The 17,881-nt window shown below is 44.3% G+C and overlaps 1 protein-coding gene across 1 annotated transcript in view; it reads left to right on the forward strand.

Annotated features, from left to right (window-relative positions):
• LOC115166304 (TBC1 domain family member 25) overlaps positions 1-17,881 on the forward strand; it is a 32,259-nt gene that overhangs the window by 10,059 nt on the left and 4,319 nt on the right. The window contains exons 2-6 of the mRNA XM_029720186.1: positions 1,961-2,070; positions 14,151-14,305; positions 16,040-16,164; positions 16,325-16,516; positions 17,011-17,286. Of these exons, the coding sequence (XP_029576046.1) occupies positions 1,961-2,070; positions 14,151-14,305; positions 16,040-16,164; positions 16,325-16,516; positions 17,011-17,286 (858 nt within the window). The remainder of the gene's footprint in view (positions 1-1,960; positions 2,071-14,150; positions 14,306-16,039; positions 16,165-16,324; positions 16,517-17,010; positions 17,287-17,881) is intronic.

Genomic DNA, 17,881 nt, shown 5'->3' on the forward strand with positions numbered 1-17,881 from the left:
TTAAGACAGGGAATTTTTACTAGGATTAAATGTCAGGAATTGTGAGAAACTGAGTTTAAATGTATTTGACTAAGGTGTATGTAAACTTCCGACTTCAACTGTACAGCTCAATGGAGTTGAGTTGCGAAGCGTTTTGGCGGAGTGTAGGCCTACTTCCGAATACAACAGCCGATACTTGTAAAAATGTCCATTCTTTAATGCATTCCTCTTACCTATGTTTGTCCTGTGTATCTGCGTTCGTTTCTTTGGGTGCTGCAATCAATAGTTTTTAACTGAAAAATTATTTTACCTCCACCAAAGGAGCTGTTTGTTAACGGAGAGGTAGCAGCCCGTCATTGCACGGCAAGTTTCCGTTTCGGTAAGGGGTGCGTAGAATGCAATTCTTTAAATAAAAAAACTATGCATTCCAACTCTCACTGACAACTCTATGACAAGGACAGGTACGCAGTAAGCCATAAATAATTATTTCTAAATGTATCGAGTGGTAATGCAGGTTTGGAAGTCGCTAACTTTGTACTCTGTAGAAAAACAGTGGATTAGCCGGTGCAATTTGACAGAGATCACATAGAATAACGTTTTTATCAAACTACGGATTGCAGCACCCAAAGAAAAGACAACAGGTTACCGACTCGATGTAGGCCTAGTCGGAGGTATACTCTGCCAAAACTCATCGCAATTCGACTCCATTGAGAACTCCATGTTGTAAGCTAGTGACACGTCAGCTAGTATGTTAAAAGTGGGTGTTTCTGCTGTCTTGTGGCCTCTACGCCTTATTTGGTATTCAACCCATTCATTGTACAAAATAAAAAGATTGTAAAAGGTCAGTCTGCCATGCATTAAATTCACAATTTGTTGTTGCCTTTTGGTTCTAGATTGGTAGCCTGGGTTCTAAACTGAGAATTTAGTTACAATACATTTCTAAACTATCACTCTGAAACCCAGGTTAGCCTTTTCATTGGAAAGGAAGAATGACATTGATTCAGTCACATGATTTTGGAGATGATTTGTGGACTACAGGAAAAAGAGGACCGAGCACGCCCCCATTCTCATCGGCGGGCTGCAGTGGAGCAGGTTGAGAGCTTCAAGTTCCTTGGTGTCCACATCACCAATAAACTAACATGGTTCAAGCACACCAAGACAGTCGTGAAGATGACACGACAACACCTATTCCCCCTCAGAGGACTGAAAAGATTTGGCATGGGTCCTCAATTCCTCAAAAGGTTCTACAGCTGCACCATCGAGAGCATCCTGACTGGTTGCATCACTGCCTAGTATGGCAGCTGCTCGGCCTCCGACCACAAGGCACTACAGAGGGAAGTGCAATCGGCCCAGTACATCACTGGGGCCAAGATTCCTGCCATCCAGGACCTCTGACACCGCCTGGTATAGAGGAAGGCCCTAAAAATTGAGACTCCAGCCACCGTAGTCATAAACTGTTCTCTCTGCTACCACACGGCAAGCAGTACCGGAGCACCAAGTCTAGTTCCAAGAGGCTTCTAAACAGCTTCTACCCCCAAGCCATAAGACTCCTGAACATCTAATCACATGGCTACCTAGACTATTTGCATTGCCCCCCCCTCCTTTACACCACTGCTAATCTCTGTTGTCATCTATACATAGTCACTTTAATAACTCTACCTACATGTACATACATACTACCTCAACTAACCGGTGCCCCCGCACATTGACTCTGTATCAGTACCCCCCGTATATAGTCTCGCTATTGTTTTTTACTGCTGCTCTTTAATTACTTGTTACTTTTCTCTTATTCTTATCCATATTTTTGGGGGGAACTGCGTTGTTGGTTAGGGGCTCATAAGTAAGCATTTCACTGTAAGGTCTACACCTGTTGTATTCGGCCCATGTGACTAATAACATTTGATTTGATGATTTACAGATGTTATAAAATGGGCCTACAATTAATGGTTACAATTACATGATTGTTTCTCACCTTCCTCAGAAGTGGGAGGGGATGCTGCCAGTGGAGCGTCGCTCGTTTGCTGTGGATCCTCAGATAACATCACTAGAGGTGCTACAGCACATCCTCATCCGAGCCTTTGAGTTAAATGGGTGAGGAGCATCAACATCATAATGTCTACAGTGTTGTTGATTGACATGGGAAGCAGAATATCGGAGGTGCATAAAAGTGGGCAGCCCCAGGCATCAGTGCTAGCTGCGTTACTACAGATCATGATTCAATACCGAGCTGTGTCGCAGCCGGCTGCGACCGGGAGACCCATGAGGCGACGCACAATTGCCCCAGCGCCGTCCGGGTTAGGGGAGGGTTTGGCCGGCCGTGATGTCCTTGTCCCTAGGGCTGGGCGATATGGCCAAAATATTATATCACAGTATTTGAAAAAAATTGGACGGTATGATGGTATTTTTTGTTTTTTAATAATAAAAGTTCTACGTTTGCTTTGAGTAGTGAGTGATCGTAGGATGGCAACACATACATTCTAAGTGATTTCAATGAGTGAGTCTTTCTCCATTCTGATTGTTTTATATACTGTTCAATTCAACTTCAACCAAACAAATTTCAGCACTTATCATTTCAGCATTTCCTGCACTCAATTGCAGTGGTGGAAAAAGTACCCAATTGTCATACTTGAGTAAAAGGGAAGATACCATAATAGAAAATGACTCAAGTGAAAGTCACCCAGTAAAATACTACTTGAGTAAAAGTATTTGGTTTTAAATATACTTAAGTATCAAAAGTAAATGTAATTGATAAAATGTACTTAATTATCAAAAGTATAAATAATTTCAAATTCCTTATATTAAGCAAACCAGATGGCACCATTTAAAAAATATATATATTTATTTTTTTAAATTTACAGATAGCCAGGGGCACACTCCCAACACTCAGACATAATTTACAAACAAAGCATTTGTTTGTAAAGATCAGAGGCAGTAGGCTCAGTTGGTAGAGCATGGTGTTTGCAACGCCAGGGTTGTGGGTTCGATTCCCACGGGGGACCAGTACGGGAAAACATTTTATGAAATGTATGCATTCACTACTGTAAGTCGCTCTGGATAAGAGCGTCTGCTAAATGACTAAAATGTAAATGTAAAAAAATTACCAGGGATGTTCTCTTGACAAGTGCATGAATTGGACCATTTGCCTGGTCTGCTATTTTATTTATGCATTCAAAATGTAACAAGTACTTTTAGGTGTCAGGGAAAATGTATGGAGTAAAAAGTATTTTCTTTATGAATGTAGTGAAGTACAGCTGTCAAAAAAACTTAAGTAGTACTTGAAAGTATTTCTACTTAAGTACTTTACACCACTGCTCAATTGAGATAATTTCCACACTGCCACGTAGGGCTGCACGATATGGGCAAATAATCCAGGACTTATTTTTAACAAAATGTTGTAATTACGATTTGACTTGCAAATTAGAGCAAAACTGTTGGAATCATAGAAATAGAATGACTATTCTATAGTTAGAACATAAGTGGGCACTTTGATTACATTGTTTGAGATGACAACGAATTAAAATGCCAGGAAGGAGTTATTGTGACAGGGTAAGTGTTTTCTAGGGGACCCTATAAGCTTTGGCTACATTGGATGTTTTCTCTTAGCTACTTCATGTAGCTAACATATTCTTGCTTTGCATATTCCTCTTTGATTTAGAAGATACTGTTGCACAAACATGCTGATTTAGTTCTACACAATCACTGGTATTATCAGGATGTATTAACTAGCTATGTTTGCTCTTACTCGGTACATTTATAAGCTATTAGCGGCTAACAATTAGCGTCTAATTAGCGCTAGTGGATTTATAATAAGAAGTAAAGTGAAAACAGCATTGTTGTCAACAACATTGTTGCATGTGCTGCATTGACCATGCAGACTGAACGCAAGTGTCTCTTGGTTGAAGAACATCAAATGCACTCCTTGAGTGATGGGGGCGTGGCTAGGTCTGTGTGGAAAGTGGCACTGAGACAAAGAGCGGAGAGAGATGACTCAAGTAGCGAAGTTGACATTACATGTGGCGTGTGACATTTAACAAACCAAACATTCAAATACCGGTATAGAAGGTAAAGTAAAAATACAAACCAACCTTGCATCAATTCCGGTATATCATAAAATACGGTATACCGCCCAGCCCTACTTGTCCCATCGCGATCTAGCGACTCCTGTGGCGGGCCGGGCGCATGCATGCTGACGCGGTTGCCAGGTGTACAATGTTTTCTCCGACACATTGGTGCGCCTGGCTTCCGTGTTAAAAGATTTAGATGCACTATTGTAAAGTGGTTGTTCCACTGGATATCATAAGGTGAATGTACCAATTTGTAAGTCGCTCTGGATAAGAGCGTCTGCTAAATGACTTAAATGTAAATGTAACAGCCAGTTGAATCCCGTGGCGCGTTTTCAAATACCTTAGAAATGCTATTACTTCAATTTCTCAAACATATGACTATTTTACAGCATTTTAAAGACAAGACTCTCGTTAATCTAACCACACCACTGTCCGATTTCAAAAAGGCTTTACAACGAAAGCAAAACATTAGATTATGTCAGCAGAGTACCCAGCCAGAAATAATCAGACACCCATTTTTCAAGCTAGCATATAATGTCACATAAACCCAGAAGACAGCTAAATGCAGCACTAACCTTTGATGATCTTCATCAGATGACAACCCTAGGACATTATGCTATACAATACATGCATGTTTTGTTCAATCAAGTTCATATTTATATCAAAAACCAGCTTTTTACATTAGCATGTGACGTTCAGAACTAGCATACCCCCCGCAAACTTCCGGCGAATTTACTAACAATTTACTAAATTACTCACGATAAACGTTCACAAAAAGCATAACAATTATTTTAAGAATTATAGATACAGAACTCCTCTATGCACTCGATATGTCCGATTTTAAAATAGCTTTTTGGTGAAAGCACATTTTGCAATATTTTAAGTAGATAGCCCGGCATCACAGGGCTAGCTATTTAGACACCCAGCAAGTTTAGCCTTCACCAAACTCCGATTTACTATTAGAAAAGTTTGATTACCTTTGGAGTTCTTCGTCAGAATGCACTCCCAGGACTTCTACTTCAATAACAAATGTTGGTTTGGTCCCAAATAATCCATAGTTATGTTCAAACAGCGGCGTTTTGTTTGTGAGTTCAAGACACTATCCGAATGGTAAATTAGGGTCACGCGCACGGCGCATTTCGTGACAAAAGCCCTTTGTCCTCTAAGCCCTTTGTCCTCTGATCGGCCACTTGGCAAAGGCGATAATGTGTTTCAGCCAGAGGCTGCCTCTATCGTTCAGCTTTTTCCCGGGCTCTGAGAGCCTATGGGAGCCGTAGGAAGTGTCACGTTATAGCAAAGATCCTCTGTCTTCAATAAACAGAGGCAAGAAGAACAACACCTTGTCAGACAGGCCACTTCCTGCATGAAATCATCTCAGGTTTTTGCCTGCCATATGAGTTCTGTTATACTCACAGACACCATTCAAACAGTTTTAGAAACTTTAGGGTGTTTTCTATCCATATATAATAAGTATATGCATATTCTAGTTACTGGGTAGGATTAGTAACCAGATTAAATCGGTACGTTTTTTATCCGGCCGTGTAAATACTGCCCCCTAGCCCCAACAGGTTAAGGGGGGGGGGGGGGTTAGAAGGATTACTTTATCCTATCACAGGTATTCCTTAAAGAGGTGGGGTTTCAGGTGTCTCCGGAAGGTGGTGATTGACTCCACTGTCCTGGCGTCGTGAGGGAGCTTGTTCCACCATTGGGGTGCCAGAGCAGCGAACAGTTTGGACTGGGCTGAGCGGGAACCGTGCATCCTCAGAGGTAGGGGGGCCAGCAGGCCAGAGGTGGATGAACGCAGTGCCCTTGTTTGGGTGTAGGGCCTGATCAGAGCCTGAAGGTATGGAGGTGCCGTTCCCCTCACAGCTCCGTAGGCAAGCACCATGGTCTTGTAGCGGATGCGAGCTTCAACTGGAAGCCAGTGGAGAGAGCGGGGTGACGTGAGAACTTGGGAAGGTTGAACACCAGACGGGCTGCGGCGTTCTGGATGAGTTGTAGGGGTTTAATGGCACAGGCAGGGAGCCCAGCCAACAGCGAGTTGCAGTAATCCAGACGGGAGATGACAAGTGCCTGGATTAGGACCTGCGTCGCTTCCTGTGTGAGGCAGGGTCGTACTCTGCGAATGTTGTAGAGCATGAACCTACAGGATCGGGTCACCGCCTTGATGTTAGTGGAGAACGACAGGGTGTTGTCCAGGATCACGCCAAGGTTCTTAGCACTCTGGGAGGAGGACACAAGGGAGTTGTCAACCGTGATGGCGAGATCATGGAACGGGCAGCCCTTCCCCGGGCGGAAGAGCAGCTCCGTCTTGCCGAGGTTCAGCTTGAGGTGGTGATCCGTCATCCACACTGATATGTCTGCCAGACATGCAGAGATGCGATTCGCCGCCTGGTTATCAGAAGGGGAAAGGAGAAGATTAATTGTGTGTCGTCTGCATAGCAATGATAGGAGAGACCATGTGAGGATATGACAGAGCCAAGTGACTTGGTGTATAGCGAGAATAGGAGAGGGCCTAGAACAGAGCCCTGGGGGACACCAGTGGTGAGAGCGCGTGGTGCGGAGACAGATTCTCGCCATGCCACCTGGTAGGAGCGACCTGTCAGGTAGGACGCAATCCAAGCGTGGGCTGCGCCGGAGTTGCCCAACTCGGAGAGAGAAGGGATCTGATGGTTCACAGTATCAAAGGCAGCAGATAGGTCTAGAAGGATGAGAGCAGAGGAGAGAGAGTTAGCTTTAGCAGTGCGGAGAGCCTCCGTGACACAGAGAAGAGCAGTCTCAGTTGAATGCCCAGTCTTGAAACCTGACTGATTAGGATCAAGGTCATTCTGAGAGAGATAGCAGGAGAGCTGGCCAAGGATGGCACGTTCAAGAGTTTGAGAGAAAAGAAAGAAGGGATACTGGTCTGTAGTTGTTGACATGGGAGGGATCGAGTGTAGGTTTTTTCAGAAGGGGTGCAACTCTCGCTCTCTTGAAGACGGAAGGGACGTAGCCAGCGGTCAAGGATGAGTTGATGAGCGAGGTGGGGTAGGGGAGAAGGTCTCCGGAAATGGTCTGGAGAAGAGAGGAGGGGATAGGGTCAAGTGGGCAGGTTGTTGGGCGGCCGGCCGTCACAAGACGCAAGATTTCATCTGGAGAGAGAGGGGAGAAAGAGGTCAAAGCACAGGGTAGGGCAGTGTGAGCAGGACCAGCGGTGTCGTTTGACTTAGCAAACGAGGATCGGATATCGTCAACCTTCTTTTCAAAATGGTTGACGAAGTCATCCGCAGAGAGGGAGGAGGGAGGAGGTTGGGAGGGGGAGGAGGATTCAGGAGGGAGGAGAAGGTAGCAAAGAGCTTCCTAGGGTTAGAGGCAGATGCTTGGAATTTAGAGTGGTAGAAAGTGGCTTTAGCAGCAGAGACAGAAGAGGAGAATGTAGAGAGGAGGGAGTGAAAGGATGCCAGGTCCGCAGGGAGGCGAGTTTTCCTCCATTTCCGCTCGGCTGCCCGGAGCCCTGTTCTGTGAGCTCGCAGTGAATCGTCAAGCCACGGAGCAGGAGGGGAGGACCGAGCCAGCCTGGAGGATAGGGGACAGAGAAAATCAAAGGATGCAGAAAGGGAGGAGAGGAGGGTTGAGGAGGCAGAATCAGGAGATAGGTTGGAGAAGGTTTGAGCAGAGGGAAGAGATGATAGGATGGAAGAGGAGAGAGTAGCGGGAGAGAGAGAGCGAAGGTTGGGACGGCGCAATACCATCCGAGTAGGGGCAGAGTGAGAAGTGTTGGATGAGAGCGAGAGGGAAAAGGATACAAGGTAGTGGTCGGAGATTTGGAGGGGAGTTGCAATGAGATTAGTGGAAGAACAGCATCTAGTAAAGATGAGGTCAAGCGTATTGCCTGCCTTGTGAGTAGGGGGGGAAGGTGAGAGGGTGAGGTCAAAGGAGGAGAGGAGTGGAAAGAAGGAGGCAGAGAGGAATGAGTCAAAGGTAGACGTGGGGAGGTTAAAGTCACCCAGAACTGAGAGGTGAGCCATCCTCAGGAAAGGAACTTATCAAGGCGTCAAGCTCATTGATGAACTCTCCAAGGGAACCTGGAGGGCGATAAATGATAAGGATGTTAAGCTTGAAAGGGCTGGTAACTGTGACAGCATGGAATTCAAATGAGGAGATAGACAGATGGGTCAGGGGAGAAAGAGAGAATGTCCACTTGGGAGAGATGAGGATTCCAGTGCCACCACCCCGCTGGCTCGATGCTCTAGGGTATGCGAGAATACGTGGGCAGACGAGGAGAGAGCAGTAGGAGTAGCAGTGTTATCTGTGGTAATCCATGTTTCCGTCAGCGCCAGGAAGTCTAGGGACTGGAGGGTAGCATAGGCTGAGATGAACTCAGCCTTGTTGGCCGCAGACCGGCAGTTCCAGAGGCTGCCGGAGACCTGGAACTCCACGTGGGTCGTGCGCGCTGGGACCACCAGGTTAGAGTGGCAGCGGCCACGCGGTGTGAAGCGTTTGTATGGCCTGTGCAGAGGGGAGAGAACAGGGATAGACAGACACATAGTTGACAAGCTACAGAAGTGTTGTTTCTTGTATTATTGTCTCTTGTGTCTTTAGAGAACTGTTTCACTTTGATATCCTTTTTCTTCTGTCCTGATTTTCTCTCTTTTCTTCTGTTAACTAGATATTCTTTGTTATTCTTCGTTAGCTAGCTAGCTTCTTCCAAAAGAGTCCCTAGCAACTGCTTAGCAACTGGTAAACAATTCAGCTAGCTAAGATAACTACAATTTTATGAAAAATAGTACCTTTTTTTGTTATGTAGGTGGGACGATTTGGTGCCACCTACCCTAGAGAGGTTAAGCGTGCATTGTGTCAAGAAGCAGTGCGGTTTGGCGGGGTTGTGTTTCGGAGGATGCACGGCTCTCGACCTTTGCCTCTCCTGAGTCCGTACGGGAGTTGCAGCGATGTGCTGCCATAGAAATAGAATTGGCGTCCCCGTTCAAGTCAATGATGGCATAATGGATGGACTGGCGGCCATCGCGAGTGTACCCATAGGAACAAGACAGGAAGTAAAAGCAGGAAGTAAAAACCATCAATATGTGCTGTGATTTGTTGATTCAACTCAACTGTCTTTACAAACAATACATCCCATTGCGTGAGCCACATCAGTCATTTGAATCAGAGGTTCTCTTAACTTACAGTATTCTAATTCCTTATTTTAATTAACATTCTACATTACCACTGTTAGGTTCTAAATGAACTAGGGATGCACGATATTTCGGTGAACATATTGGAATCGGACGATATTAGCTAAAAATGCAACATCGGTATCGGCCCGATGTCTAGTTTATAACGCCCATGTGCAAAACCGATGTCAAAACTGACAAGCGCTACATATGCAACACAGCCATCCTAACCTAGCCTACAATGTCTGCTGTGTGGATCGAACAGTCAACAAGTCGAGCAGTCATTTGAAAGACATTTTCAGCGAGACAACTCAAAGGCAAAATCCATTAACGCCAAGAAAATGGAATTCATTGCCCTTGATAATCAACTGTTCTCTGTCGTGGGTGATGTTGGCTTTCGCCAACTGGTCGTGTACCGGTACACATGTTGCCCTACCGGAGTTGCACAGTAATAGCGTCAGTGCTATTAGCTTCACAACATGCTATGGAATACCGTTTGGGTCTTTGCGTGGCAAAAAAGAATACATCAAATAACACTATTTGACACGTCAAATAAGTTTTTAATTTGACACGTCAATTAACACAGTTCTATTATAGAATGTTGTGTTCTGAATTTGCACGTGCAAGCATGGAAAGCCGCCCCTACTATCAGTAGCACTGTCAAAGCTGTACAAAGAAGTCTGCAAACAAGCAAACACCGGCCACGAACGATGTGTTTTACAATACCGCGTTGGTAATAAAGCATTATTTGTTCGACCGCAACTTCTGGGGTAGCTAGCTTTAGCTTGGTACCTAGCTAGCACCAATACAACCAGCCTGAAAACAATGACCAGTAGAAACTGCAGTCAATTTCGTTATTCTTAGCAATGATTTAGGAATCCTTGTGAGTACGTATTGTTGTCCGCCTATTGAAATTGAACTTTAGTTCATGAAAATAAATGGCTAGCCAGCTACTTAACCCTGTTGCCCAAAGCTAACGTCATAAGCAGCCAGCTAGCTTCATCTGGCTCGTGATGCTCGACCGGACCGGGTTATGTGTTGTGAAGCTAACCACAATAAGGATTAGACACAATACTGGAATTTGCGGTTTGCCTTCAAAATAAAAGTTTCTTTTGAAAGTGATGCAGAAGATTACAATTGGTGGAATCACGCCATATTCAGACCAGATAATGTTAAACAAGGTTGAAATGTGAAGCAATGAAATGGTGTATCAGTCTTCTCAGTGACACCCACAGAACACAACTGTGAAGAGTTGCAAATATTTGCATTGTAGCTCTTATCTCGTGACTGTGTGAAATCACCTCCAATTTTGACTCATCAGTCCAGAGCACCTGGACATTTTTCTTCACCCCAGTTCCTGTGTTTCCGTTATATAGTTAAGTCGCTTGGCCTTGTTTCCACGTTGGAGGTATGGCTTTTTGGCTGCAAGTCTTCCATAACGGCCACTTCTGACCAGACTTCTCCAGACAGTAGATGGGTGTACCAGTGTCCCACTATTTTCTGCCAATTCTGAGCTGATGGCACTGCTGGACATCTTCCGATTGCCAAGGGAAGTAAGCATGATGTGTCTTTCATCTGCTGCAGTAAGTTTCCTTGGCCGACCACTGCGTCTACGGTCCTCAACGTTGCCTGTTTCTTTGTGCTTCTTCAAGAGCTTGGACAGCACATCTGGAAACCCCTGTCGGCCTTGACATTTCTGCCTGGGAGAGACCTTACTGATGCAGTGTAACTACCTTGTGTCTTGTTGCTGTCTTCAGTCTTGCCATGGTATATGATTTGACCAGTAAACTGTCTTCAGCAACCTCACCTTGTTAGCTGAGTTTGGCTGTTCCTCACCCAGTTTTATTCCTCCTACACAGCTGTTTCGGATTCAGTTAATGATTGTGTTTCAACCTCCATATTGATGATCATTAGCACCTGTTTGGTATAATTGTTCAATCATACACCTGACTACATGCCTACAAAATCTCAGACTTTGTGCAAGTGTACCTACAAGAATTGAATTGACAACGACCCCAAAACATACAGCGAAAGTCAATAAGAACTATCTTCAGCAGAAGAAGAAGGAGTCCTGGAAGTGAACGTATGGCCCCCACAGAACCCTGATCTCAACAGCGAGTCTGTCATGAAGAGAGAGAAGCACCTGAGGCTGCTTAAATCCACAGAAGAACTGTGGTTAGTTCTCCAAGATGTTTGGGCGAAGCTATCTGCAGAGTTCCTTCAAAAACTGTGTGCAAGTGTACCTAGAAGAATTTGATGCTGTTTTGAAGGCAGAGTGGTCACACCAAATATTGATTTGATGTAGATTTTTCTTCTGTTCACTCACTTTGCATTTAGTAAATTGATAAATATAATCTATTAACGTGTCTTTTTGAAAATCATTCTTACTTTCCAGCATTTTTTCACACCTGCCTAAAACGTATGCACAGTACTGAATGTAAATGCCAACAAAATAACTTGGTGTGTGTGTAACCGTAACTTGGCAAGTCAGGTAAGAACAAATTCTAATTTACAATGACGGCCCCGGTAAAACCCGGACGATGCTGGGCCAATTGTGCGCCGCCCGATGGGACTCCCAATCACGGCCGATGTGAAACAGCCTGGATTCGAACCAGGGACTGTAGTAACGCCTCTTGCACTGAGATGCAGTGCCTTAGACTGCTCTGTGTGTGTGTGTGAACTATTTAACTGTGCTAGAATGCTTAAGGCCCCTAAAATGTTAAATATCGGTGGCAAGGAAAATATTGGCTATTGATATCGGCCAAAAATGTCATATTGTGCATCACTAAAATGAACCTTTATAAAATTTCACGGACGATTAGCTTAGACCAAGTTTATTCACCCATTGGGTCAATACAGCTGCATAAGACGCTCTTTACCAGACGCTCTTTTCCTCCCATAGGATCCCTGATGGCTAACGATAACATATCTGGACACAATGTAAACGTTATACATTCCCCTCTCTCCCTCAGTGACATGAAGAAGTATATTTAATATTTTCAGAACTCAACACCGTAGAAATTATTGCATCACAATACCAGGCAGCCATTGCGAGTGTACCCATGAGTTTACCAGTCAAATTACCAGGGTTAGAGGTTACAAGCCCATTCTATTCATTGTTTGCCTCAACACCTTGCTTGTTTCAGCAAGGAGCAACAGAGTTTCAAGTTAAACCATGTAATTGCAGAAACGAACTCAACTGGGCAAATTCTGGGCGTTTTTTGTTGTTGTAAAACGGTTCTGATGGTTATTTTACGGTCTTCATCCATAACCTTTGGTTAAATGGTAATTATGCCCTAGCATTAGCACAGTATACATGATCCCAATTTTAGCTCCAAGATGCTGGCTTTTTGAACAGCCGCAATAGTAGATTGTGCTGATTTTTATTGGTGCATTGAACCATGTTGCGTGCCGTAGTTTAAACACTTCATGGATAATGCTACAACGATGACCGCATATCTGAATTCCACCATCTTCATGCAACTTCGCCATTCTGCAGAAAATATTAGAAAGTATTGTTGTGGGAGAAAGCTTTGCCTACAGTAAAGTTCAAAAATAAATTATGAAGAGGGACATGCATAGCATTCGGAAAGTATTCAGACCCGTTCCCTTTTTCCCCATTTTGTTACGTTACTGCCTTATTCTAAAATGGATTAAAAACACATTTTTCCTCATCATTCTACACACAATACCCCATAATGACAAAGAGAAAACAGGTTTGTATTTATTTTTGCAAATGTATTAAAAATAAAAAAACATTCCTTATTTTACATAAGTATTCAGACCCTTGGCTATGAGACTCTGAATTGAGCTCTGGTGCATTCTGATTCCATCGATCATCCTTGAGATGTTTCTACAACTTGATTGGAGTCCACCAGTGGCCTCCATCGTTCATAAATGGAAGAAATTTGGAACCATCATGACTCTTCCTAGAGCTGGCCACCCGGCCAAACTGAGCAGTCTGGGAGAAGGGCCTTGGTAAGTGAGGTGACCAAGAACCCGATGGTCACTCTGACAGAGCTCCAGAGTTCCTCTGGGGAGATGGGAGAACCTTCCAGAAGGACAACCAGCTCTGCAACACCCCAACAATCAGGCCTTTATGGTAGTGGCCAGACGGAAGACACCTCAGTACAAGATTCTCTGGTCTGATGAAACCAAGGTTGAACTCTTTGACCTGAATGCCTAGAGTCACGTCTGAAGGAAACCTGGCACCATCCCTACGGTGAGTCATGGTAGTGGCAGCATCATGCTGTGGGGATGTTTTTCAGCGGCAGGGACTGGGAGACTAGTCAGGATTGAGGGAAAGATGAACGGAACAAAGTACAGCGAGATCCTTGATGAAAACCTGCTCCAGAGCGCTCAGGACCTCAAACTGGGGTGACGGTTCACTTTCCAACAGGACAGCAATCCTTAGCCACTCCTGCGTTGTCTTTTCTGTGTGCTTCGGGACGGGACAAGTCTGAATGTCCATGAGTGGCCCAGCCAGAGCCCAGACTTGAACCCGATCAAACATCTCTGGAGAGACCTGAAAATAGCTGTGCCCTTACGCTCCCCATCCAACCTGATAGAGCTTGAGAGGATCTGCAGAGAAGAATGGGAGAAACTCCCCAAATACAGGTGTACCAAGCTTGTAGCGTCATACCCAAGAAGACTCGAGGCTGTAATCGCTGCCAAATGTGCTTCGACAAAGTACTGAGTAAAGGGTCTGAATACTTATGTAAATGTGATATTTCAATTTATTTTTAATACATTTGCAAAAATGTCAACCTGTTTTTGCTTTGTCATTATGGGTTATTCTGTTTTAGAATAAGGCTTTAATGTAACAAAATGTGGAAAGTCAAGGGGTCTGATTACTTCCCGAATTCGCTGTATATGGAATGCCTTGGATTGGCATGCTTTCTAGAATAGATATCAGCTTTTTTTTTTAATCTATTTTTATTTCTTGTTTCCTACTTAGCAAACGCAACTTTGGGATAAGTTACCTGTCCCAGGACCGTGGAGGTGTGGAAGTGTATATCTCTCTCCTTTCTGACTGGGATTTAGAAGCTGCTTTTGTCAGTGCAGCTAAACCTTATCTACAGCTGAAGATGGACATTAATCTCTCCGAAGACAGTAAGCCGAAGTTCACTTGTATAACCATTTTAGGTCATTTAGTGAAAGCCAATCTCTGTTTATTTTTTTATCTCTGTTTGTGTTCCTTTGGGTCACCACTTTAAGAACTAGTTCAGTCGTTGATTTGGTGTGTGTGTGTGTGATTTCAGTATTAGCCTTATTGCTCTGTATATTTTTGGGGGATATGTGTTAAATTATGCTGAACAAAAATATAAACACAACATGGTTTCATGAGCTGAAATAAAAGATTCCAGAAATGTTCCATATGCACAAAAAGCTTATTGCTCTCCAGTTTTGGGCACAAATTTGTTTACATCCCTATTAGTGAGCATTTCTCCTCTGCCATGATAATCCATCCACCTGACCGGTGTGGCATATCAAGAAACTGATTAAACAGCATGATCATTGGGTGCACCTTGTGCTGGGGACAAAAGGACACTCAAAAATGTGCAGTTTTGTCACACAACACAATGCTACAGATGTCTCAAGTTTTGAGGGAACATGCATTTGGCATGCTGACTGCAGGAATGTCCACCAGAGCTGTTGCCATAACATTGAACGTTAATAAGCCGTCTCCAATGTTGTTTTAGAGAATTTAGCAGTACGTCCAACTAGCCTCACAACTGTAGACCACGTGTAACCACGCCAGCCCAGGACCTCCACATCTGGCTCTTCACCTGTGGGATCGTCTGAAACCAGCCACCTGGACAGCTAATGAAACTGAGGGTTTGCACAGCCAAAGAATTTCTGCTCAACTGTCAAACTGTCTCGGGGAAGCTCATCCGTCTGTCTGCCACATGCCTGGTACAGTTGAAACTGGGATTCATCAGTGAAGAGCACACTTCTCCAGCAAGCCAGTGGCCATCGAAGGAGAGCATTTTCCCACAAGTCAGTTACAACGCCATATTGCAGTCCGGTCAAGACCCTGGTGAGGACGATGTTGTGTTGGCGAGCGGTTTGCTGATGTGAATGTTGTGAATAGAGTGCCCCATGGTTGGGTAATGGTATGTGTTGGCATAAGCTACGGACAACGAACACTTGGATTTTTATCAATGGCAATTTTAATGCACAGATACTGTGACGAGATCCTCTGAGGCCCATTTTGGTGCCTTTCATCCACTACCATCACCTCGTGTTTCGGCATGATAATGCACGATCCCATGCCGCAAGGAACTATACATCATTCCTGGAAGTTGAACATGTCCCACTTCTTCCATGTCCTGCATGCTCACCAGACATGTCACCCATTAAGCATGTTTGGGATGCTCTGAATCAACGTGTACAGCACCGTATTCCAGTTCACGCCAATATCCAGCAACTTCGCACAGCCATTGAAGAGGAGTCGGACAACATTTCACAGGCCACAATCAACAGCCTGAATAACTCTATGTGAAGGAGATGTCGCGCTGCATGAGGCAAATGGTGGTCACACCAGATACTGACTTATTTTCTGATCCACGCCCCCCCCCCCCTTTTTAATTTTTTTTTTAGGTTATTTGTGACCAACAAATACATATCTGTATTCCCAGTCATGTGAAATCCATAGATTAGGGCCTAATTTATTTCAATTGACTGATTTTATATATGAACTAACTCAGTAAAATCTTTGCAATTGTAGTTTGTACAGAGCATCTGTTCCCCGCTAACTTTTTTGTAATTTAATTGTGGGCCTCTCCTTCATACAGTTCCATTGATTGATCACCTTGTTTTTTCCCACTTTCTTATTCCCTTAAGGTCCCGTTATGGAAGACTGGGACATAATAAGCCCCAAAGATGTGATTGGTTCTGACCAGCTTCCTGGGGATAGGAGGTCCTTGGCTGCTGCCGCCCTTCCCTTCACCCAGTCCCTGCTCTCCCAGGTTACTGATGATGCTCTCACTCTTCACCCTGTCAAACACATTTTTTACCAGCCAGCGCTGCCTTGAGTCAGGTCCTTCTGCTAAATATGTCCACTAGGTTAGTGTTGCTTACAGTGACCCACCTGGGATTCAATCTCTCGCTGTCTGTCTATGTGTTCAGATGATGGGTCGAACGCTGTCTAGAGTACAGCAGGCCTTGAGCTGGTCGTATGGGGAGGAGGTGAAGCCTTTCAAGCCCCCTCTGAGCGATGCCGAGTTCCACAGTTACCTCAACGGCCAGGGCCAGCTGTTCCGGCCAGAGGAACTGAGGCTACGTATCTATCATGGTGGGGTGGAGCCCTCTCTACGCAAGGTAATTGTACATTCGCTGAGCGATTTCAACACCAAGTCTGCTACTGGGCAGCTCTTTTAAACTTCAATACCAGACAGTTTCACAAATATAATTGAAATTGCTTAAATATCAAATTACATAGGGCCGAATCCTAACTTGAGTGTGTGTAACTTAGACTTTCCCCTGTCCTTGCAATGATGTCAATGGGAGATTTGAGTTGCGATCGAGAAGGGCTTATGGTCTCAAACATTGACGGGAAGTGTTTACTTATGTCTTTAGATGTTAATAATTTCCCAAAATGTGGATTAGATGTGGGAATAGAGCATTTGGGTGTATCCTTGTTGTACTTTGGAATCTAAACATACTATGTATGTAGGTCATTCAATGTGGACAAGAATAAATGGCACAGAAATGCCATTTGGCGGTAGGAGAGCTATATTTTTATATTACTGTGTTGTATGAACGCAGAGATTTTAGAGATCCTGTATGTCAAAAACCCTTTCCTCTGTGCCCAGGTTGTCTGGCGATACCTCCTGAACGTGTACCCCGATGGGCTGACCGGTCAGGAGAGAATGGACTACATGAAGAGCAAGACCAGGGAGTATGACCAACTGAAGGGGGAGTGGTCAGCGAGGGCCAGTCCAGAGGACCTGGAGTTCATCAGGGGCAACGTACTGAAGGACGTCCTGAGGACCGACCGGGCCCATCCCTATTACGCAGGCTCCGAGGACAGCCCCCACCTCACTGCTCTCACCGACCTGCTCACCACCTTTGCCATTACACATCCACAGGTGTGGGGATCGATTTTTTTTTAATTATTTTTTGCTTTCTTTTTAAATTCCTTGACATGTAGACATGCTAAGGAGTGTGGTGCTAAGTTCAGTGAACAAATGATATGCTCAACACTGGTGTTTGGCATCTTCGATTCTGTGTATTTGCTATTGAGTGAGTTATGATTTGTAAACTCAGTCTGCATGCAGTGAGTGATATGTAAGCCCAGTTGTTGGTCCAGACTTCGACCATTTAGTCGCATCTTGCGACCCTTTGATTTGGCTGTGCGAGTTATATTTGTAATTGGTCGCATTGATGCGATCTGTACATTCTACATGCTCACCTCACTCTAAACATCCTCTTTTTTTTAAGCTACTAAAATCATGATTTGGTCAAACAGTAATGTGCATTATCGTCATGATTCCTGTAATGAAAGTCTCTGCCCTGTGCCTGTTTCGCTGAGGCCTTCTGCTGTGGTTAGCGAGCCATGCACTCCCTCTCCCCCACACTCTGGGAGAAAAACATTTGTTCTGATTGTAGGCTATAACATTTCAATTACTCTTGTCACTGTTGAAAAGAAGAGATTATCAGCTTTCTGTAGGTACAATTTGTAGT

This window comes from Salmo trutta, chromosome 28, assembly GCF_901001165.1.
Source record: "Salmo trutta chromosome 28, fSalTru1.1, whole genome shotgun sequence".
Classification (NCBI taxonomy): Eukaryota; Metazoa; Chordata; class Actinopteri; order Salmoniformes; family Salmonidae; genus Salmo; species Salmo trutta.